The sequence below is a fragment of the Ursus americanus genome, chromosome X, assembly GCF_024610735.1.
Source record: "Ursus americanus isolate L20-20 chromosome X, mUrsAme1.1.p, whole genome shotgun sequence".
Classification (NCBI taxonomy): Eukaryota; Metazoa; Chordata; class Mammalia; order Carnivora; family Ursidae; genus Ursus; species Ursus americanus.
The window spans coordinates 11,640,584-11,665,495 of NC_142164.1; the positions used below are offsets into that span (position 1 = coordinate 11,640,584).

General features: G+C 47.3%; 1 protein-coding gene across 2 annotated transcripts; it reads left to right on the top strand.

Moving 5' to 3' along the window:
* The first annotated feature begins 1,341 nt into the window (after positions 1–1,341).
* On the top strand, positions 1,342–2,814 carry SOX3 (SRY-box transcription factor 3). Of its 2 annotated transcripts, XM_087859642.1 has the most exons (3): positions 1,702–1,771; positions 1,835–2,483; positions 2,571–2,814. In XM_087859642.1, exons 1-3 carry the CDS (start codon positions 1,702–1,704, stop codon positions 2,812–2,814), a joined length of 963 nt encoding a protein of 320 aa, XP_087715768.1. The 2 variants fall into 2 exon arrangements, with proteins under 2 accessions (XP_045644392.1, XP_087715768.1); XM_045788436.2 differs by having other exon boundaries at positions 1,342–2,814.
* The last annotated feature ends 22,098 nt before the right edge of the window (positions 2,815–24,912 follow it).

The following is a 24,912-nucleotide window of genomic DNA, read 5'->3' on the forward strand; positions in this document are numbered from 1 at the left end:
TTCCCCATCTTTCCACGAGGCTGGGGGGAAGGGGACCACACTGCGCGGACACCTTATTTCAGTCTCCACCGCTTCTGCCTGGGTCGCTACTCCTTTCCACCCGTCGCCTCGGGCGCCTCCGGGAGTTTCAAACGCTGTGCCATTCGCTCAGGCTGGCGAAGGCGATTGTCCGTGTTCCCTCTCCCCGCAGCCGGGGTTCCTGAGACACTAGTCTTTGGCAGACAACATGATATGCGGGTGAGTGTCCCGCTCTGAGTCTCGAGGCTCTGGCCAGGATGGCTATAAAACAAAAAAGGAGAAGGACGGAATCCGTTAGCAGAGCCTGCTCCCCGGGGAGGCGGCGCGGCTGCGCAGCTAGAGCAGCGCTCGGTGGTCCTGGCAGGTGCGCGGCCAGTGGAGGGGGCCCGGCGGTCCGCCCCGAGGACGGCCTCGGCTCCTCTCCGGCCACCGTCCCCCCACCCCACCTCCAAGAAACTTTTCTTTCACTTGGAGAGGCTCCGTGTTGCCATGAAAACGGATTTTCCAAGGGGCCCGACCCTCCCCCTCAGGGGCATCGGACTGGAAAAACCGAAATGGCCAGAGAGCAGAGACAAAAAGGGGCCGCTAAGCGGGGGCCTGGAGCGAGAGAGCCGAGGCCGGTTCACCCCCTCCGCCCCACACACACTCTTCGCACCACCGCATGTGAGCGCCTCCGCCCGGCCCGGGCAGCAGGCGGCTGACTGCTCGCCTTCACTCAAATCAGCGGAGAGCCTCACAGCCCCTGTGCGCTCCGCGGTTCTGAAGCCTGTCTCCCGCGCCCCGGTCCCTGACCCCGGCTCCGTCCTGGGCGCGCAGGGCCGCGGCTTCCCCGCAGAGGGTCCTGCTGAGATAGGGGTCGATTCCAGGGAGGGCTTCTCAGAGCCGCAACCCGGGGTGTCTCCGTTTCTCCCTGAGTCCCCAAGCTCGCCTGGGTAACTGGCGATGCCCAGTGTCCCTAGGGCTGGCAGCAGAAGCTGTCGGAGGACCTCCGCGCAGACAGCGGGATGCTTTGCAGGGTGGCCCCGGGTCCAGGCACCGCTCGGTCCCAACGGGGCTGCAAAGTTGGTTTCTGAACCCCGTGGGCGCCCCTCTGCCCCCTCCCTCCCAATCCTGCTCGCGCGCCCCCTCCCCCTCCGTCACTTCCTTGAGTTTCGTTCTTTCAAACTTTTTGAGACCCTAATTGGTGGTCTCTGAGCGGCTTTCTGGGACTCCCGCCTCCTGAATAACTCTCATCACGTCACCGGGCCCAAGAGGGGCGTGGGGGTGAACGAAAGGGCTCCCCGAACTTTTTTTTTTCCAGTGGGGCCGAACGGGGACTCCGTGATGATTGGCCAGGGCGCATCACTGTGAGCCTGTCAATCACGGGGCCTCCCGGTGGCGAGGGGCGGACCGAGTCCCAACCCCGGGGGATCCGAGCAGGTATATAAGGGACCCGGCGAGCGCCGGGCCAGTCTGCGAATGCGGCCAGCTCGAGAGAACGCATCAGGTGCGAGTAGCCTGCGGGTTCCTGCCGACTTGGCGCGGAGCACTTTGGCAAGCCTGCCCTTCCCGCCTGACCCGCTGGCCCACCGGCCCCCGAGCGCCCCTCCGACGGAGTCCCCAGGCCTTTTCACCGTGGCCGCTCCAGCCCCGGGAGCGCCTTCTCCTCCCGCCACTCTGGCGCACCTTCTTCCCGCCCCGGCCATGTACAGCCTGCTGGAGACCGAGCTCAAGAACCCGGTGGGGCCACCCACCCCAGCGGCAGGCGCAGGCGGCTCCGCAGCCCCTGGCGGCGCAGGCAAGAGCAGCACGAACGCAGCCGGCGGCGCGAACGCAGGCGGCGGCAACGGCGGGGGCTCGAGTGGCGGCGGCGGGGGCAGCGACCAGGACCGCGTGAAGCGGCCCATGAACGCCTTCATGGTGTGGTCCCGTGGGCAGCGGCGCAAGATGGCCCTGGAGAACCCCAAGATGCACAACTCCGAGATCAGCAAGCGCTTGGGCGCCGACTGGAAACTGCTGACCGACGCCGAGAAGCGGCCGTTCATCGACGAGGCCAAGCGACTGCGCGCCGTACACATGAAAGAGTACCCGGACTACAAGTACCGGCCGCGCCGCAAGACCAAGACTCTGCTCAAGAAGGACAAGTACTCCCTGCCCGGAGGCCTGCTGCCCCCGGGCGCTGCCGCCGCCGCCGCTGCCGCCGCCGCCGCTGCCGCCGCCAGCAGCCCGGTGGGCGTGGGCCAGCGCCTGGACACGTACACACACGTGAACGGCTGGGCCAACGGCGCGTACTCGCTGGTGCAGGAGCAGCTGGGCTACGCGCAGCCCGCTACTATGAGCAGCCCGCCGCCGCCGCCCGCGCTGCCGCAGATGCACCGCTACGACATGGCCGGCCTGCAGTACAGCCCCATGATGCCGCCCGGCGCCCAGAGCTACATGAACGCCGCCGCCGCCGCCGCCGCCGCCTCGGGCTACGGGGGTATGGCGCCCTCGGCCGCCGCCGCCGCGGCCGCCGCCTACGGGCAGCAGCCCGCCACCGCCGCCGCCGCGGCCGCCGCGGCCGCCGCCATGAGCCTGGGCCCCATGGGCACGGTGGTGAAGACCGAACCCAGCTCGCCGCCGCCCGCCATCACATCGCACTCGCAGCGCGCGTGCCTCGGCGACCTGCGCGACATGATCAGCATGTACCTGCCACCCGGCGGGGACGCGGCTGACGCCGCCTCGCCGCTGCCTGGCGGCCGCCTGCACAGCGTACACCAGCACTACCAGGGCGCTGGGACTGCCGTCAACGGAACGGTGCCGCTGACCCACATCTGAGCGCCCGCTTGCGCGCGCCGCCCCTCCGCCCCCATCCCGCCCCGCACCCCCAAGTTGGGACGCCTTGTTGTTTAGCTTTGCTTGCCTGGGACTGTTGCCTTGTACCGATGATGGGGAGGACAGAAAGTTTTGCTGTAGCTGTCGGGTTTTGTACAAAAGCAAAAAGAAGTCAGGAGCAGCGGAAATGGGACTTTCTAGAGCTCGCCTACCCCTCGCCGCTGCCCCTCCCTCCCCTTTTGTAGGCTGGGTATCGCTGTGATGTTTGCAGAGAAAAAGCAGCCCCCCCTCCTCCTCCTGGGTTCCTGGGTTTTTCTGTTGCATTTGAAAATGTTGTCTCGTTAGTTTACTGTTAGCCGAGGAGTGAGTGAATAGGAGAAACGTACTCTCGGGTGAGGCTGGCCTGAGAACTGCAACGCCTCCTCCCCCCCGTCGCGTTGCATCGGTTTTCCTTGTGGGTTTTTGGGGGGCTGACCGCGCCAGGTGGCGCGGCGGCTCAGGCCAATGTTAATTTATAGCCAGGTGTGCGTGTGTCGCCCGCCTCGCCGCCCCTGGCCGCGGGACAGCTTCTGTCCAGTTCGCATTTAGGCTGTTGAGTTGGTGATTTCTGCCGTGATCTGTTTGATATTTCGTCGCGCTAATGTATTCGGATTTCGTTTGGGTGGTGGGGAAGGGGCTATATTGTTTCAGGTTTTTCAAGGTTTTACTCTTAATTCCTAAATGAGAGATCAATAAATTTTATAACCAACATAATGGAGTCCTGATAATTTTGCGGGCCTGAAGCTATGCGCGGGTTGGGGAGGGGACTATCACTCGGTATCAGAGCCTTGGTCCCGTCATGCGGGGTGGGGGGGGGTGGCGAGCGTGATCTGAGAGGGTTTCTGACTCCTTCCTGGTCATCCATAACACTCCAGCTCCCAGTCATCTCTATGGAAACTCCAAGGAGCAAGCGGTTGGCCTTCCGGGAGCGTGTGCTGGGAGCCGGCACCCGCCAGCTGAGACGAACACCCCGCGGCCACGCACTTGTTGATAGCGGCGAGCGTCCGCTCGAGGAGTGTCTGCAGCAGCGGCCACGCGGGGCGGGGAGGGGCCGCCCGCGGCCGCGGAAACCAGCCAAAAGAGGGGGCACCTTTACCTTTGTGCACTGGGGCGGGAAGACATTTGAGCCGAGCTGAAATATTTACAAAACGAAAACCCTATCCTATTAAAAATAAATGGTTACAGGAATCCCTAGTAGGAAATAAGTGCATTTCAACCGGGCTGGCTAGAAGGTTGGGTTTTAAAAAGTACACCTCAGACTTTAAATAATTTCTGAAACTCCTCCAGTGGCTTTTTCTTTTTGACTTGTCAACCCAGACCACCTATTTGTTTTCTAGAAGAGACTCTCTCTCATCCCAAACCTCTAGTCCGCTTTCTACTCCTCCCTCCTCCCCCCCCCACTTCCCCTCAATCCCTGACCCTTAGGCATTCCACCGTGCCCCCCGAAAGGCCTTTCGTTACGCGCCCGGCCACAGGGCCCCAGTGTATCTGTTTGGGGCCTAGGAAGAAAACAAATAGAACCAGTGTTTTTTTACCCCCTCCTCAACTGTTTGAGGTGATTTCCTTAATCCCTTTAATCCTGTTACCTCGCTATCCCAGAATAACTAAACTCGGTCTTTCCAATAAGCTTGGCCTGGTGCACTGTTCTTATCCTCATCTACTCTTGATCACAGGTTTCTTTGCTTGAGGTCTGCTGGGACTCTGGGCGACAGAATCTCCCATAAATTGGTCCGAATTCCACATTTCCAACCGGCTTCCTTTGTGCGGGCCAGCCATTCACCTGCGGGCCTGGGCGGGCCTCAGGGGGAGGGGCGGAGGCTTTCTGCCGCTTCGGGGGTCGTGCCCGCTTTTTACACATCACTGCGGATCCTGGAGACTAAGCTCACCACGCCTCTCCAAGAAAGGTCGGGTCTCCCAGAGAAGGCAGCGCCACCCCTCCCCCGCAGACGCTGGCACTGTCTCCCCCTCCCCAACCCCCTGCGCTCCGCCCGGTGCTTTGCAGCCTGGGGTGGGGAGGGCGGCCGGCGGTGATGTACACACCCCCGCGCTTTGCCCTCCACCCGGCGCTCCTCCGGGGCCTGCTGCGTCCGGGACAGGGTTCATGCGAGGTCTCCGTACCACACCCTCCACTCCCCATCCCGGGGTCACAGACCCGGAGCCCCTGCTGGCCGGTGGGTCCTGCAACACTTGCCGCTGTGATGGGAGCAAAGCCACAGGCCGCCAGGTCGGTGAGCCGCACTACTCCCCCTCCACCCCCCACCCCCCCAACACACACACCGTCGCCCCGGTGCTCCGACGTTCCCAGGGCGGGAGGAAACTCTCTTGTCACCTCCACCCCCCTATTAATATCTTTCACAGTGTTTGGGCCTCAGTAAAATACCTGGCCGTAGGTTATTCTGGATTCAAATTGCTAGCAATTGTGGGCACAAGTTTGGTCTGCAGTGACTCCAGGAAAGGGAGGGTGAAAACAGGCAATTCCGCCCCACTGAGGGGGCGGTGCTAACCGGGGAATAAACTGACGCGGCTTCTTTCGGAGCCCATTGTGCTGCCGCCCCCTTCGAAGTGCCAGGAGCACCCTTTCAGCGGGCTTCATCTACGGCTCACTCCCTCTCTGAGCATCCATGGCTTCGTGCTCCACTTGTATGATTTCCAAGCTGTCGTTAAGAAAAAAGGTTTCATCAATCAGCATATTTGCAGGATTTAAATATAGATGAAAGATTTTTTTTTTTTTTTAAACTTCGGCGTTAGGGAAGAGAACTGAGCCGGAGTGAAACTTCCATTCTCCAGGCCAGAGTTTAAAAACTAGAGCACCCCCTCCCTGGTCCTACTCCTCCCACACACACTTCTTGCAGGAGAACTGTCCCTTCATCTGTTGTACAGATTGGGGTTCTGATAAGCTTTAACTTAAGGTTTCTGCTCTTAGGTGGTCAAATCCAACTCCGCCTTTTCTAGCTTATTTCACAAGAGGAAACTGTTTCCTAAGGGGGAAACAGCGCTCAGGATTGCTGAGCTGGGGCACGGAAGAACCAGATTCCCAGGCCTGCAGGGCTCTCTGCTCCAGCACAAGACGGACAGAAGCCCATGAAATCCCAGCCCTAGCTGCCTCTTAAGCCCATAACGCATCAGGGTCTCTCCAGAAAAGAGGTAATTCCTGGCAGACACCTAGTAGCCACGGCTAGGTGAATGGTGATCTGAGATGGGGAGCACAGGGTCCTTACGCAGTGGAAAAGACCAGCCCATCTTTTAGCTTTCTGCTGACAGGAGCAAAGCTACCTTGTGGTGAGAATTATCCCACATAGAGATTTTCTTCCCAATCCTCTCCATACAACTCCCCTCATTAATCTCCCTTCTAGAGATCTAGGGGCAGAGAGGGCATCCAGAATGCAGACCAACATTTATAAACAGATGTTCATCACACAACTCCTTATAATAGTAAAAGTTACACACAACCCAAAATGTCCAATAAATAGGAAAATGTTATTTAAAATGTTTTCAAAAAAACTTCTTTGCAGATATTAAAAATTGTGTGTGGAGAAATTTTCATGACGGAAATGTTTAAAACACAAAGTGAAAAGAGCAAGATACACAAAAGTATGTTCCGTGTGTATGACCTATTTAACAATAAGGATATATGACTGGAAAAATATGCAAAAATGCAGGGTAGTATTATGAATACTGGTTAGTCTTCCTTTTATGTTCTCATACTTTCCAATTTCCTCCAATAGGATTGTATTCCTGTTATCACCAGAAAAGGCAGGTTAAAAATAATTCTCTCCCTATCAGAAATACAGAAATGTGTCACCATGTGAAAGAAGAACGTTCCAGCTTTCCCTTCATTTGTTTTGGGGTGAGGAGGGGGCAGGGAGCCCCAGGAGCAGTAATCCTCCAGCTCTCCTCAGGGTTGGGGCCTGCAGTGAACACAGGCAGGAGGAGCACACCAGAGCAACCCCCCGCCAGGCGCCCTCCTCAGTAAGCAGGAGCAGGATCAGATTAGTGATGGCTCCTTCATTCTTCAGACCCACTCACTGGAGAAAAAGACCTCCTTGGGAGCCAAGCTGAACAGCCGGGGCTGCGGGAAGCAGGGGCCACTGAGGAACCAGAAGGCATATAAACCCGGGGGCCTGAGCAACCCTCATGGCCCTTTTGGGAGAGGGGCAGAAAATAAGCCCTTACGTTGGGTCCCAGGCCAGGTGAAGGAAGGGCTAGGCAAGTCCCCACCAGCTGAATGGAACACAACATGCTGTGTCCCTCCTCCTCATGGCCACCATCCTCATCCACACTGCTGACATTTCTTGCCCAACCGCTGCCATGGCCTCTGACCTGTTTCTGCTTCCACTCTGCTCCCCACTGCTCCCCTACACACTTCCTCCACAGACCGTTCCCTCCACTTTTCAAACACAAATCCTATCATTGTTGCTTCCCATCTTAAGAACCTTCTGGGGGCTCCCTACTGATTGCTCTTGGAAAACTATCCCAACTCCTCCAAAGCTTTGCTTGACCCAACTCCTGCCCATCTCTCTGAGCTCAACTATTCCCTCCCTCAACCCCAGCCAGGATTCCTTTGGGCAATGTTTGTTGAGTAAATAAATCATAGTTCCTGATAGTCTCACATCTAAACCAATTTTAAAGTCCATTAATTGAGTAAGATAAAGATGGCTGTACACGGTACATATCTTATTTTGTGGGATTTCACCTGTGGGATTTCCCCAAATCTGTACATGAAATGCAGATTTCCTGACAATAAACTCTACTAGCAAAAATACACTATTTCTTTCCTGCCTTGGGGCTTTTGAACTTGCTGTTCCCTTTTCCAGGAATGTTCTTTCTCAAGCTCTTCCCTCAGATAGTCTGAAGTCCTTCAGAAGATTTCAGTCCTCGCAGCACTTCTTCTGGGAAGACTTTGGTGATGCCTTCCTCCAGAATAGGACAGATCTCCTTGTTAAAAGCTCTCATAGCCCTGGGTCACTTCACAGCACCGATCCTAGTGGTCAATTTACAATTATTGGTGTGATTTTATTATCTGTCTCCCTCCTTGTCTGTACGTTCTATGAGAGCAAAGACTGTCAGGTTTGTTCACCAGTACCTAGCACAGTGCCTATTCCATAGTAGGCTCTCAAAAACATATGTGGAGTGTTTACTGCATGTTTAAGGAATGAGGGCTGTGAGGGCTTGAAGCTAATAGGATCAGTGCAAGCCCACGAAAATCAAGACTGATTTTGCCACCCTGGCTCTGTTCCTTACCAGCTGTAGGCTTTAAGGACATTACATACTCTGAATCTCAAGTTCTTCAGATGTCAAGTGGAAACAACGTCTCCAGACTGTTGCAAAGATTCAAAACAAAACAAAAAGATGCTCTGAGAGCTGAGTGCGGTGTCTGGCACACAGCCACTGTACAGTATGTGGCAGTTACGATTATCACTTTTGTTAGCAGCCTGTTGACTCTTCAGGGAGGAACTTGGGCTCTCTAGTCAGATTCTGTACTTCCCACCATCACAAGTGATGTTCCTCATTGCTGAGGCCAGTTCTTGGTGTGGAAAGAAGGCAAAATAAGACATCACCATTAAAAAGAAACAAACTATATGACACCAAAAGCATAAACACAAAAGAAAAAATAGATAAATTGGCCATGGTCAAAAATAAACTTTTTTGCTTCAAAGGACACCATCAAGAAGTGAAGAGACAACCCATAGAATAGGAGAAAAAATGTGCAAATCATATATCTGATAAGGGGCCTGTATCTAGACTATATAAAAACTTAAAACTCAATAATAAAAAAAATTGCCCAATTGAAAATGGGCAAAGGCCTTGAACAGGTGTTTTTCCAAAGAGAATGTACAAGTGGCTAACAAACACATGAAAAGATGCTCAACATCATTAGTCATCAGAGAAGTGCAAGTCAAAACCACAGAGGGCACCACTGCACTCCAACTAGGATGGTTATAATAGTAATTTAAAAATAGGCAATAGCGAATGTTGCTGAGGATGTAGAGAAACTGGATTCCTTATACAGTGCTGGTGGGATTATAAAATAGTAAAGTCACTTTGAAAAATAGTCTGGCAGTTCCTCAAAAGATTAAACAGTGAGTTACCATATGACCCAGGAATTCTACTAGGAAAAACCAAGAGAAATGAAAGCATACATCTACACAAAAATCTGTACGCTAGTGTTCAGAGCAGCACTTTTCGTAATAGTCAAAAAGTAGAAACAACCTAATTGTCTTTCAACTGATTAATGGATAAATAAAATGTGGTATATCCATACAATGGAATATTTTTCTGCGATAAAAAGGAATTTAGGGGCTCCTGGGTGACTCGGTCGGTTAAACCTCTGCCTTTGGCTCAGATCATGATCCCAGGGTCCTAGGATTGAGCCCCATGCCCCAGGTCAGGCTCTCTGCTCAGCGGGGAGTCTGCTTCTCCCTCTGCCTCTCCCCCTGCTTGTTCTCTCTCTCTCTCTCTCAAATAAATAAATAAAATCTTTAAAAAAGGAATATACATATGTATATTACCTAGCTCTGTCAACTGATAAGAAGGCCTAGGAGCAAGGACCTCCCAGTAGCAACAAGCACACCTAGTATCCAGATCTTAGCTTCTGGTATCATTCTTCATTGAGAAGAACCAGGACTCTTTGGGAAAATGACTGATTCTAGGACTGGGGCCAGAAATATACAAAATGAGTCTGGAGCATCCTGTAGTGCCAGAAAGTACAGAAAAGTAAGAAAGAAGGCAAGGAAGGAAGGAAGGAAGGAAGGAAGGAAGGAAGGAAGGACCACAGTGATGGAGATGTGTCGAAGGAACACAAGAGCCAACTAAAAGAGCTCCCAATGACCAAATCTGGAACAATTTGGGCAAAAAAGTTAATAAAGTAGTATTGAATTATAACCCAAAGTATACAACAAATATCCATGTATCCATACTGATATAAATAATTAATACATAAATGAGGGGAGGGGAAGAGACAAATCAGTGCAGAAGAAATCTAAATAGTTTATGTAAAAAAATAGTTTATGTAAATGCCGTGGCTTCAGGGGGGTGCAGTACAACTCCCCACTCCTTAAGTGTGGGCTACTCAAAGTGACTACCTTCCAAAGAGAATAGTATGAAAAGGAGGAAAAGAGTAACTTTGCAGTGGAGAAACCTGAGAAACACTACCTCAGCCAGAAGATCAAGGTCAACATCAACAGTGATAAGTCATGTTGATAGTATGTATCATCCATGTGATGTGATGAAGATGGCACTTTTCCTCTGTGGTATTCCTCCCCAAAACCTATAATCAGTCTAATAATGAGAAAAACATCAGATAAATCCTAATTAAGGGATAGTCTACAAAATATCTGACTGGCAATCCTCAAAGCTGTCATCAAAAACAAGGAAAGTCTGAAACTGTCACAACCAAGAGTAGCCTAAGGAGACATGACCTACTGAATGTGATGTCAATATCACGCGGTATCCTGGATAGGCTCCTGGAATAGTAACAAGACTTTAGGGAAAAAATGAGGAAATATGAATAAAGTTGGAGTTTATTGAGGGATAACAAATCAATATTGGTTCATTAACGTAACACACATACCATACCAATATAAGATGTTAATGATTGGGGAAACTGGGTATGGCAATACATGGGAACTCTCTGTATTATCCTCCCAATTTTTCTCCCAAAATTATTGTAAAAAGTAAAGTTTATTTTAAAGATTTTATTTATTTATCTGAGAGAGAGAGTGAGGGAGAGAGCAGGAGTAGGGGAAGGGGAGGCAGAAGCACACTCCCCACTGAGCAGGGAGCCCAATGTGGGACTTGATCCCAGGACCCTGGGATCATGACCTGAGCCGAAGGCAGACACTCAACCATCTGAGCCACCCAGGCATCCTTCAGAACTCATTTTAAAAAGCGAGTATAGTTGACTTCCGCACAATGTGGAGGTTGGAGTGCCAACCCCCTCCCTTCACACACTGTCGAAAATGCACATATATCTTTTGACTCCCCAGAACTTAACTACTAATGGCCTAGTGTTGAGTGGAAGCCTTACTGACAACATACATAGTCCATTAACACATATTTTGTATGCTGTATGTATTACATACTGTATTCTTACAATAAAGTAAGCTAGAGAAAATAACATGTTATGAAGAAAATCATAAAGGAGAGAAAATACAATTTATAGTACTGTACTCTACTTACTGAAAAAAAATCCACATGTAAGTGGACCCATGCAGTTCAAACCTGTGTTGTCCAATGTCAACTATACTTTGTGGATTAAGGGAAATCTTTTCTTTTTTTTTTATTTTTAAGGGAAATTTTTATTATGGAAAAAAAACTCCTGTTTTAAAAAAAAGTAACTAAGAGCTAATTTATTTTTATTTTTTTTAAAGATTTTATTTATTTATTTGAGATAGAGAGTGAGCAAGAGAGAGAAAGAGAGCGGGCATGGGGGGAGTGGGAGGAGGAGAGGGAGAAGCAGGCTATCCACTGAGCAGGGAGCCCAATGCAGGGCTCTATCCCAGAACCCTGGGATCATGACCTGAGCTGAAGGCAGACGCTTAACAGACTGAGCCACCCAGGCGCCCTAAGAACTAATTTATTTTTAAATATGTTGTTTTCAGGGCACCTGGCTGGCTCATTTGGTAGAGCATGAGACTACCGATCTCGGGGTTGGGAGTTTGAGCCCCATGTTGAGTGTAGAGATTACTTAAAAATAAAATCTTTAAGGGGCACCTGGGTGGCACAGCGGTTAAGCGTCTGCCTTCGGCTCAGGGCGTGATCCCGGCGTTATGGGATCGAGCCCCACATCAGGCTCCTCTGCTATGAGGCTGCTTCTTCCTCTCCCACTCCCCCTGCTTGTGTTCCCTCTCTCGCTGGCTGTCTCTATCTCTGTCAAATAAATAAATAAAATCTTTAAAAAAATAAAAATAAATAAAATCTTTAAGGGGCTGTCTAGTAAACTCTACACCCAATGTGGGGCTCGAACTCACGAACCTAACATCAGAAGTCTCATGCTCTTCCCGCTGAGCCAGCCCAGGCGCCCCCCCTATTCACATCACTTTTGTTCAAACCAACTATTGTTCCATCAAATTTAGTGTGGTTTGGTATAGTCATAAAAGGCAATTCTATCTACTAATATCGCTCAATTGAAAAGAATTCTGTGTTGCTTTATTAATTGCTCAACTAAACTACCATTGAGTTTTTGCAAGTACATAGTTTGAAACATTCAGAATTAGCCTGTGCACTCTATTCTAGAAAGACCTCTAAGGTGCCTTCTAACTTTAAGATTCTCCTATGAGTCTCAATGTGCAGGAACAGGAGATCTGTAATGTCAAAGCCCCAAGCAGTTCAGCAGAATCTGGCATGGTAACAAGCTTCTGTGCTCACACCCTGGGTTGGATAGCGGTGTCAACACCTCCAGCAGAGCTGATAGAGCTGTCTGTCAGTCTGTCTGCAGGCTCTGTTTACATTCTGCAGGTTAGCTAGAAACACCCTCACCACTACCAACCCCTGAAAAAGATCTGCGGGTCAACTTGACATCTTCTAGATGTTCCATGTACTGCATTTCTTCCTGTAACAAGCTCTCCTGCTACGTTACTTTATATGAGTTCTTTGGAAAGAATAAATTAGGCTGAGTGTGAAAGCGTATGAACTCTAGAAGTGTTGCCAATAATTACAAGCAGTGGGGAATCAGCCCCAGATTTGCATGGTATTCTTTCAAATGGAACTTCGGCACTTTGGAGAGGGCTCGGTAAACCTGAATGATGGAGCGGTCCAGTAATGTTTGGAGTCTTTAGTGAGGTCAAACTGGGACCCAAATAGCTGCAAGGAAGGAAAAGTATTTTCGAATGGGAGGTAACTGCTTGGAACAAGATGTACAAAGATCACATACACACACACACACACACACACACACACACACACACACAGAGAACAATTATCTGCTGATGAAGGACAGTCTCTTAACTGTTGAATATCCCCCAGAGTTCTAGCCTTGGTCTCTGTACTTCCTGAGCTACCTGCATTGATAACCCCAAAAGCTCAGTCCATATGATATTCCTGAGCCTCAGACCTTTGGACCCACCTGCCTCTTGAATATATTTACTATAGTGTCCCATGGGCCCCCAAACTTTGACAGGACCAAACTAACTTATCATTTTACTTCCCAAAGCAACACTTTCTACTCTATTTTCCACCCTAATTAAACTGCACCCATGTCTGCCTAGACATTTCTTTTCTCCTCACACTCTAACCCAACTTTCTACATTTCCAGTATCCATCCATTCTTCATTTCCACTGTCTTAGCTGGGGCTTGTATTACTTACCCATTACTGTGTAAGAAATTACCCAAGATGTTGGCAGCCTAAAGCAACAGATACCTATGACCTCACCAATTCTGTGGGCTAGGAATCCAGCTAGCTCGGGGTTTCTTGCAAGGCTTCCGTCGAGGTGTTGGCTGGGAGTACAGTTGTCACAAGGTTCCACTGGGGTAGGATCTGTTTTCAAGGTCATTGAAGTGGCTGTTGGCCTGCCTCAGAAGATCCACTTCCCAGCTCAGTCAAGTGGCTGTGGAAAGGCCCTCTGGTCCTAGCTGGCTTTTGAACAGAAACATCATTTGCCATGTGGGCCTCTCCATAGGGCAGCTCACAACATGGCAGCTGGCATGGAAAGTCACAGTCTTTCTGTAACCTGATCTTAGAAGTGACATCCCATCACCTTTGCCATATTCTGTTCTTAGGAGCGAGACAGTAGGTCCAGCCTGCACTCCAGGGGAGGGGATTACACAAGGCTGTGAATATCAGGAGGTGGAGATCATTGTCCACCAGAGGGCCCTTGTCCTTTGTCTGGAATATAACTGACGCACTAGAAGCTTCACTGACCTCCGGGCCCCCAGTATTTCTCCACGCCGGGCCATCCTCCACACTGAGACCTGAATGATATTCCTGTAAAAACAATCTTATTATGTGATTCCACTTCCAAAAAAACCTCTGTTGGCAACCTGTGCTGTCCACAGGACAAAGTTCAAACCAGCTGACAAGCCATTCAAGGCCTTCCATGATCTGTTCTTGGCTTCTTACCTCTCTGGCCTCATTTCCTACCACGACCCACCTCCCTCCAGGTTCCCAGAAACAAACCAGGTTCTTTGCAGCCTTTCCGAAATTTCAGATGAGGTGAAGAGTGTGTTCCTCTCTAATCTAGTCTAGTCTAGTCTAGTCTAGTTTTCTGCCCCTCATCCTCCAGGGCACAGCTTCACAGGTGCCTCCTCTGAGGCACCTGCCCTGACTCTCCCCGCTTTTGTGTTCCCCAAGCTCTTTGGATGTTGCTCTATTTGAGGAACTTGCACCGTGCCTGGCACATACCATGAGACACTTGATGAAGGTTTGCCATTTTCTTAAATAAAATCAAATCATGCTAGAGCTGTAAGAAATTTAAAAAGAGAAAAGAACAAAAGGGCTCGATGACCGAAGTTCAAATGAGGAAAGACTTGAATGGCCTGAGGAGAGAAAGGAGAGGGCTTGTCCAAGGTCACACTGCTGCTATTCAGGGGCAGATCTGGAATCACTGATGAGCCTAGCTAGACCTGCTCACACCAACTCAAGGGCTCTTGCCACTACTGCCAAAGTGCCTTCACTACTTCTGGGTTCCCTACTGTTCCTCCACCCCCCACCCCCACCCCCCCCCACATCTATGATTCTCTCAAGGTGGGAAAAACAGAAGTTTAATAATAGCTTCAGGTGATGCTTCTCCATTCTTCTTTGGGTCCACGTAAGTCCTCGGACTGTCTCTGACTTGTGAGAACACCAACCGCCTTTATGGTGAGGTAGTGAGAATCACATTCTAATCTTGGCTAAAGAAACCCGAAGAAACTGAGTTCACTCTTGTTTGGGTTGCAAGGTCGAGTTTGCTCATGGGAGTTTGTGGCTCCCTGAGGAGGGCTGCAAAGCACCCCCCCATCCCCACGCCCATCCCCACCCGCAGTTGTATCTGCCTCCATTTTCCGCAGGGCCGGTCAGCACTCTCCATTCTGGGTTACGTGGGTTTCCATTTCCAGGGCTCCGGACTCCAGGATATTCGCGAGCAGCAAAGTATGGTGAGCAGCAGGTCCTCCTTCCCTTCTTCTTGCCCTTCTACTGAATAAATCCTTAACATACCAAAAAGAGCCGCCCGGAGATAACAAGGACTCGCAGCATGTGCCGCCTGAGGAGCTACAGCAGCAATGGCGGCGCCAGTGACAGTCCAGTCCCTGAAATCAGCGAGGACGAGGAATCTGACAGGAGGTGCTGAGGAGGCATACGCGGCACCCGCTCGAGAGGTGCTGATGGGGGGAGGGCCGCCCAGGGCGGCTGGCCGTGCTCTCCCACCCTAAAGATACGGCTTAGGTCCTTGCTAGATATCGTGTCCTTCCCACAGGCAGCGAAGGGAATCAGGGCTCCAGCTCCAAAGCCAGCGAGTAAGTCTTTCAGAGCTTGCGCATTGTGCTCAGCCGGACTTCCCATCTAGCCTCCCAAGGTCCGGCCGGGAGTCGGCCTTCCTTGCCCATGTCTTGTTCGCCTCTCCGAGACTCAAGTGGCTCTTCTGTAAAATGGGGATAGAAGTAGTACCTACATTATAGCATCGCTCTAAGTTTCAGTGGGATGATGCACGCAAAGGGCTTGTCGCTCAATACATAGAAAACATTACCTTTATTATTCGAGACCTGCGAGCCTCCAAAATGCCCACATTCCAAACGAACATTAGACTATGGCCTCTAGTACATGTCCCCATGGAGCTTTCCAAGCCAGCTACTCTGCTTACTAGCTATGTGACCTTGGGCATGTTTCCTAACCTCTCTGAGCCTCCGGTTTCCTTATCTGTCAAGTGGGAATAATAATGTTATTGACTTTACAGAATTATAGTAAAGATTAAATTAAAAACTTAGCACACTACATGGTTTTTTATTATTATTGTTATTTTTATCATGTACCAGCCTTTCAACAGCTTCATGTAACCCAGGCTTACTTCCCTGCTGCAGTGGAAAGAGCACGGGCCTCGCAGTAAGACAGGTCTCAGTCTGAGATGTTTAGTGTGTAGATTCCAGAGTCCCAGTGCCCAGGGCTCAGTCCCAACTCCATCACTTACTAGCTGGGTGATCTTGGCAAGAACTTTAACTAGAAGTCAGAGATCCATCTTAGATCCTTTGTTTATATTTCAATAACACGCACTAGTCATAGAATATTCTTCGGTCTGAGCTGAAATCTTAGTAGGATGTTATTTTCAGAAGTGGTTTCTGTAACCTTATAAGCCTTTTCATTGTCTCTGTGCATTATTTTGACCTCTCTATGCCTTAGTTTCGTCACCTGTGAAACGCTGATCATAACAGCATCTACCTCAGAGTTGTATTGTGGCCATCCACTCCAACTTTGATTCCAATGTCAAGACTGATGATGCCAAACACCCCATTTTTCTGGGAAGGGCAGGGAAGACTTTGCAAGCTGATCCAAAAGTGGCATCAGAGAGCAGGGGAAGGAGACTGGGCAGGGCTTTTATGGCGGTTGGGGATTGGCGGAGCTGAGGGCTCCTAAGCACGTGGGCAGGGGCTTGTGTGGTTTGCATCTCCCACCGGCGCTAAAGGAGGGGGCTCCAAGCTTTCCTATCAGCTTGCCTAGATGTAGGGAACAATGGAGAGGGAGTGGTGAGGCATAAAAGCTGTCAGTAATCAAACATTAAAAATGGAGTCGGACTCCTTATTACATGTTGTGACCCAATAAATGAGATAACACACATGAAGTACTCAGGGAACAGTGGCGGTTGTTATTCAAACCACAAATCTTTTTTTTTTTTTTTTTTATTAATAACGATTTTTTATTATATTATGTTAGTCACCATACAGTACATCCCCGGTTTTCGATGTAAGGCTCGATGATTCATTAGTTGTGTATAACACCCAGTGCACCATGCAATATGTGCCCTCCTTACTACCCATCACCGGTCTATCCCATTCCCCCACCCCCCTCCCCTCTGTAGCCCTCAGTTTGTTTCTCATAGTCCATAGTCTCTCATGTTTCATTCCCCCTTCTGATTACCCCCCCTTTCTTTATCCCTTTCTTCCCCTACTGATCATTCTAGTTCTTATGTTCCATAGATGAGAGAAATCATATGATAGTTGTCTTTCTCTGCTTGACTTATTTCACTTAGCATTATCTCCTCCAGTGCCGTCCATGTTGTAGCAAATGTTGAGAACTCGTTCTTTCTGATAGCTGAGTAATATTCCATTGTATATAGGGACCACAACTTCTTAATCCAGTCATCTGTTGAAGGGCATCTCGGCTCCTTCCACGATTTAGCTATTGTGGACATTGCTGCTATGAACATTGGGGTGCATATGGCCCTTCTCTTCACTACGTCTGTATCTTTGGGGTAAACACCCAGTAGTGCAATGGCTGGATCATAGGGTAGCTCAATTTTTAACTTTTTAAGGGACCTCCACACGGTCTTCCAGAGTGGCTGTACCAACTTGCATTCCCACCAACAATGTAGGAGGGATCCCCTTTCTCCACATCCTCTCCAACAATTGTTGTTTCTTGCCTTGTCTATTTTTGCCATTCTAACTGGCGTAAGGTGGTATCTCAGTGTGGTTTTGATTTGAATTTCCTTGATGGCTAATGATTTTGAACATTTTTTCATGTGTCTGTTAGCCATTTGTATGTCTTCATTGGAAAAGTGTCTGTTCATATCTTCTGCCCATTTTTTGATTTGTTTATTTGTTTCTCGTGTATTGAGTTTGAGAAGTTCTTTGTAGATCTTGGATACCAGTCCTTTATCTGTAGTGTCATTTGCAAATATATTCTCCCATTCCGTGGGCTGCCTCTTAGTTTTTCTGACTGTTTCCTTGGATGTGCAGAAACTTTTAATCTTGATGAAGTCCCATAAATTCATTTTATCTTTTGTTTCTCTTGCCTTTGGGGATGTGTCATGAAAAAGGTTGCTTTGGCCGATGTCGTAGAGGTTGCTGCCTATGTTCTCCTCTAGAATTTTGATGGATTCCTGTCTCACATCGAGGTCTTTCATCCATTTGGAGTTTATTTTTGTGTATGGTGTGAGATAGTGATCAAGTTTCATTCTTTTGCATGTAGCTGTCCAATTTTCCCAGCACCATTTATTGAAGAGACTGTCTTTTTCCCACCGGATGTTTTTTCCTGCTTTATCAAATATTAGTTGCCCAAAGAGCTGAGGGTCCATTTCTGGGCTCTCTATTCTGTTCCATTGGTCTATGTGTCTGTTTTTGTGCCAGTACCATGCTGTCTTTGTGATCACAGCTTTGTAGTACAGCTCGAAATCCGGCATTGTGATGCCCCCAGCTTTGTTTTTCCTTTTCAACAGTTCCTTGGAGATTCGGGGTCTTTTCTGGTTCCATACAAATTTAAGGACTATTTGTTCCAGTTCTTTGAAAAACGTTCTCGGTATTTTGATCGGGATAGCATTGAAAGTGTAGATTGCTCTGGGTAGCATGGACATTTTAACTATGTTAATTCTTCCGATCCATGAGCATGGAATATCTTTCCATCTTTTTATGTCTTCCTCAATGTCTTTTAAGAGTGATTTATAGTTTCTAGAATAAAGGTCCTTTACGTCTCTGGTTAAGTTAATTCCAAGGTAACGTATGGTTTTTGGTGCTATTGTAAATGGGATGGATTCCCTGATTTCTCTTTCTTCGTTCTCGTTATTCGTGTACAGAAATGCGACTGATTTCTGAGCATTGATTTTGTATCCCGCCACGTTACTGAATTGCTCTATAACTTCTAATAGTTTGGGAGTGGCTTCTTTTGGGTTTTCCATATAGAGTATCATGTCGTCTGCGAAGAGAGACATTTTGACTTCTTCTTTGCCGATTTGAATACCTTTGATCCCTTTTTGTTGTCTGATTGCTGTTGCAAGGACTTCTAGTACTATGTTGAATAATAGTGGCGAGAGTGGGCATCCTTGTCGTTCAAACCACAAATCTTGATAGAGTCACTGGCCTGCTCTATTGCAAATGTGTGATTTCTTCAGTATGTGGGGTGGGGGTCGTGGTACAGTGGAAAGAGCACCTAACAGGCCACTGGGTACCCTGAGGTCTGCACTTCAGTAGCCTTTGTGAACTTAGCTTAGTCAGTTTTGTTCTGGGTCTCTGGTGTGAAATGAGGGGACAGGATGAGATGTTCTCTAAGGTTCCCTGTGACTCTAACAGTGTCTGAAAGCCACAGTGGTTGGCTCACTCATTAAGTAGCATTGCTACAGAATGAAAAATTGGTCGTTTTCTTTTCCAGCTCACTTTCTACCATGTTCCAGATGTTGTCACACTGCATGCTATTTGTCACATCTTTAAGACAGATTTAAACCAGCAGGGTAAAGAAGTAAACCAAAAATAGAGACTAAAAAGACTAGTTCTAGCTTAAGTCCCAATAAATAGATCAACTGTTGTCCCACAACTTTCTTGCAGGCTGAAAAAAAGGCTATATTCCCTCCTTGTCTGAAAGAACCCTAATTTCACCATTCTTACAAAGCACTCTTTTGTGTCTTCATTGTAAAGACATGTTCACTGAAAAATAACTCATTTGGAATGAAAAAGGACAGAAGAGATGGGAAAGAAAAGTCCTAGAGAAATTAGAAGATCATATGTCACTAGCAAAAATCACTATTTCCATCCAAGCTAGCACTACCATGTCCAGAGGGGGTACTGGTCTGCAGGACAAGACCCAGAACTACAGAAAGCTTTTGATGGACGTTTCTCAGGGATTGGAACTTGTTTACTCAGAGCAATTCCTGATGTCTAAACTCTCAGATGTCCCTCAACTCAGCCACACATAAGAACATTCTTGTCGACAGTGAGTTTCAGTCTACTTTTGATCACTTTCTTCAAGCTTGTCAGCACCTCAGTTGCAGTTCATTTGGGGAGAATGGAAGGGCCTAGGCTATGAAAGAGCACAGCAGACTAGGAGGTAAGCCAACCCCCAAGAGAGCACTGCGCAGGGTTGTGCTTGCTAAAAAGTAGGCAACCATGTCGACCTTAGTCAGGAGCACTCTACCTTTTTTGGATCTGGGAATGTCATAGGATGATCTGTCTGTGTCCCTTCTGGTAGATGATGGATGCCACATTTTTCTACTGAATTTTACATCTGAGATATACGTCTATACACCTGTATTATCTACATACCTCTACTTCTATAGCTCTACACATGAATGCCCTAGAGGACATACTCTACTATTCCCACATGTTGGGGAGTGTCTTGTGTCATATGCTGTGGATCTCAGGGTCACATCCATGTGAGTCTCCTCCTCAGCGTCCCAGCCAAGTGGATGGCCAGCGTGAGTACCTTCAGGGATGAATAAATCACCACCATGTGGGGCAACAAGCCCCCTCCTAGGGAAGCTCTTACTCAGTATTCTGTGTGGCACCTTCCACCCACTCCTCCTAGTTGGGACTTAAAGAGTTTACTCCACATTTGTTCCAAGGCAGCCCTGGGTTCTAAGGTTCTTCTTCTCCAGGCTGATCATTCTCACTCCTCTCAACTCTTTCTCATTTGGATGGTTCTAGGTCCCCTTCAGCACTCTGGTGGCTCTCTTCACAAACATTTGCAATATATACTTTTCCATCCACAAGCCCAGTGTAGCAGCCAGAGTTGGACACACTAGTCCTCCTGGGTGGGGTCCGACCAGCACAGAGCAGGGTAGAACTCCCTTCTCCACTCTAGAGAGCAAGTTTCACTGTAGACAGCAGTCCAGAAGTCCATGGACAAGCACACTGCACTGCTGACTCACCTTAAATTTCATATGATTTAATTCAACTACTCAGTCTGGGTTGCATTGTCAGGTCCTGATTCTGTCGTCCAACATGGCCTTCTAGGCTATTATTCTGTGGAGGCAGCTAGGCCCAATAATTTTTATATATATATGAAATACATATGATATATATGAGAAATACATATGATAATTTCTCTATATATAATAATTTATATGTAAATAAGTATATAACATGTATTTATCATATATAGTGGAGATATATATATATATATATATATATATATATATTACACTGGGATTGCCAGTTAGAATTAAAGAATTAAAGAAAGCTAATTCTGATTACTGAGTAAGTACCTACTTTTATTTTTATTTCCCCCATTTGGACAATAGAGTGAAGGAGACACTGATTTCTAGTCAGGTTCACCTTCCAATCCTATGTATTTATATAAGCTACCTCTGGACTTGTACCCATTTGATTCCTGGCATGTCATCAGAACCTTACTTACTCTTCTCGTACCCATACCAAACTCTCTGCCCACACTGAAGTAAAGTCACCAGCACACTGGGCTCTTAGGCCCCTTGACCCAGTTCCCAGAATTTCAGCTTGAGCACTAACCCAAAGGAATCAGGTCAGCTCTGAAGAGGAGGGACTCAGATGGTGAGGGCCTCATGCCACTAGGGCAGGCACTTGACAGAGGCTGGGGCTCCTTCTCCAAGATGGTCCCTGGAGGCACTCTGAGAAGTTCTTTTCAGGGAAGGATTCTTTTTTTTTTTTAAGATTTTATTTATTTATGTGACAGACAGCCAGTGAAAGAGAGAACACAGCAGGGGAGTGGGAGAGGAAGAAGCAGGCTCCCAGCGGAGGAGCCCGATGTGGGACTCGATCCCGGAACGCTGGGATCACGCCCTGAGCCGAAGGCAGATGCTTAACGACTGCGCTACCCAGGCGCCCCTCAGGGAAGGATTCTTAAAGGACTGAGTCAACTTCTTACATAGTTAGACCTAGGCCCTTACAGAGCTACTAGAAAACATCCATCAGGAAGAAGAACTCCACCAGCAGTGTCCCCTCTACGTCACAAGCCCTCACCTAGTTCAGAGTCGCTAGCTCTACTAATACCTCAGGGCCAGACCGAAATCAAGACAGACATGGTTGCATGTCATCGATGATGATTTTAAAATCTAGAAGATCCATGAAATCCCAGAATCTGATTTCCATAGAATCCTATTTCCATAGAAATCTCAGAATCTGATTTCCATTGTTAAGTTAAACAATCTGTGCTATTTTTGTCCCAAATATTAGCAACACCTTCCAGGTTTCAGTACATAGGAAAACTGCTTGCTAAAACTCTTTCTTCTCAGCAATATCCTTTAAATCTACCACTAGCTGCAAAATTCCAAGGGCTTCTTTTTTTTTTTTTTAAAGATTTTATTTATTTATTCAACAGAGACAGAGACAGCCAGCGAGAGAGGGAACACAAGCAGGGGGAGTGGGAGAGGAAGAAGCAGACTCACAGCGAGGAGCCTGATGTGGGGCTCGATCCCACAACACAGGGATCACGCCCTGAGCTGAAGGCAGACGCCCAACCGCTGTGCCACCCAGGCGCCCCCCAAGGGCTTCTACTCTTGTGATTCACTGACCATGTAATTGACCATGGAATTTATTCAGTCTTTTCTTTTATTTGTATTTAAACATACAGGAAAGAGTGTTTCTTTAGTTGTGCAGAAATTAAATGTAACAGCTTGGGTTATATACCCTGAGCGCTAAAGCATTTTTATTCTCTGAAGTAGATAAATGGAAGGAAACACACACACACACACACACACACACACACACACACACATAAACACAGACACACACATCCATAGAATTCTATAGAAAGGTCAGAGATGTCATATTCTAGTCCAAAGCCCTCCTCTTACGGATGGGAAATGCAGGCCCAGCAAGAGAATGGGATTTCGTCAAGATCACACCAGGAGTTGGTGGTCAAGCCTGGACTCGGACTTAGTCCTTGACTGCCAGCTCAGAGTCCCTGCCTCCATACAGTGTTAAAAATTAATTTTAAGATAAATACGCCCCGTATCTTCATTGACGACTGAAGGGAATTCTGCTAGGGAATACCAACATTTCATCTAGAGTGAAAAGCACCACTTTGTTTTTCCTCCCTTTCCCTTGGGAAAAACGAAACATTCTTCAGAATTTGTTTTGAGATATATTCATTCACTCATGAAAATGAATGTCTAGATAAATTTAAAAAGTATTTAAAAATTCAAATACGTACGCATAGTGGATGCTCAGGAAACACCACTATGCATACATAAAGAAATATAATAACATATACAATGCTGGTCCTGAGTTCAAAGGCTTACTATGCCTGTAAGTACATTTGCATTTGGCAGACAATGAGTTCCAATCTTTGCTTCAAAACTGTGGTCATCATTTACATAATTTCCTATTATGATTAATGTAATCATATAACATACAACATGAGACTATCTAGGGTGAATCAGAAGAAGTAAAACACTTGGCCCCGCTTCTGCAGAACTGAGAGCTGATGTTAAATTCTCAGCATGCTTTTTCTCAGTTAGGGATGTTCACTGACCCCAGAACAGTCCTGGACAGCTCATCCATGTGTTGGCAGAAAGGTCCTTCTCACTAGAGAGTGAAAGAAATGTCTACTTAAGAAAGCACTTTTCCTTCACGTGGCTTAGTTCCTCACCAGCAGCTACTGAACACACTGGAACTGTTTCCATAACAGACCACTTTCTGATTGGATTTTTGTTGTTATTTTTCTTACTGGTCATTTCTGAGAAAGATTCTAGATAGTAGTCCTTTGTCAGATATGTGGTTTGCAAAACACTTCCTCCTAGGCTGTAGCTTGTTTTTTTCATCTTCTTAATGGGGTCTTTTCCAGAACAGAGATTTTTAGTTTTAATGAGGTCCAACTAACCCCTTTTCCTCTTACAGGTTGTGCTTTAGGTATCTAATCTAGAACAGCTTGATTAAGCCCTAGGTTCCAAACATTTTCTATTGTGCTCTTTTCCTGGAAGTTGTGTCGTTTTGCATTTTATAATCAAGTTTGTGATTCATTTGAGTTAATGTCTGCATAATGTGTGAAGTTTAGGTAGATATTAATATTTTTTTGTCCACAGATGTCCAATTGTTTCAGTATCATACGTTGAAAATGGTGTTGCATTGCTTTTGTACCTTTGTCAAAAATCACTCGGGCTCATTTATATGAGCCCATTTCTGACCTCTCTATTCTGCTCCATTGATCAATGTATCTATCCCACTGCTAATACCACACTGTCATGATCACTGTAGCCTTAGGGTGAGCTTGAATATCTGGCAAAGTGACTCTTCCTATGTTATTCCTCTTTTTCAAGGCTGTCTAATCTATTCTAGGGGCCTGTGACTTCCCAAGGTAAATTTTAGAATATTGTGTATGTCTACTAATAAAAACAAGACCAGCTTTTACTTAGTTGAATTCTGGTATTAAAATTCTCTTTAGGCAATGCTCCCTATTATTGTCTGCACTTGGGGTAGGTGGCTCTCACTACCCCATCCTTGGTAGGCCACTGCTCCATCACAAGCTTCTTAATCAGAAAGTGCCCTAAAACAAAAGCAAACAGAAACTATTGGACCACACCAAAGTAAAAAGCTTTTGCACTGCAAAGGAAACCATCCACAATACAAAAAGACAACTTACAGAATGGGAGAAAATATTTGCAAATGTACATTCAAGAAGGGGTCAATATCCAAAATATGTAAAGAACTTCTACAACTCAACACCAAAAAACCTCCAAATCCAATTATTAAACAATGACCAGAGGACCTTGAATAGACATTTCCCCAAAGAAGACATACAGATGACAACCCAAGTGTTCATTGATAGATGAATGGATAAGACATGATCTATATATATGGAATATTATATATATTTACCTATAATATTTATATATTATATATTTATATATGGAATATTTATATTTATGGAATATTACACAGCCATAAAAATGAGATCTTGCCATTTGCGACAACACAGATGGACATAAGGGTATTATGCTAAGTGAAATAAGTCATGGAAAGACAAATACCACATGATTTCACTTATATGTGGAATCTAAAAAACAAAACAAATGAATAAACAAACAAAACCCAAATAGACTCTTAAATACAGAGAGCAAATTGGTGCTTGCCAGTGACTTTCTGTGGGGTGACTTTTTTGGTCCCTAAGGGCTTTCAGTTGCTTGCAGCACCAGGTGGGGTACAACAAACACCACTACGAGGTAGGTGGCTGGGAGGTGATTTTGTCATCTTTTGGG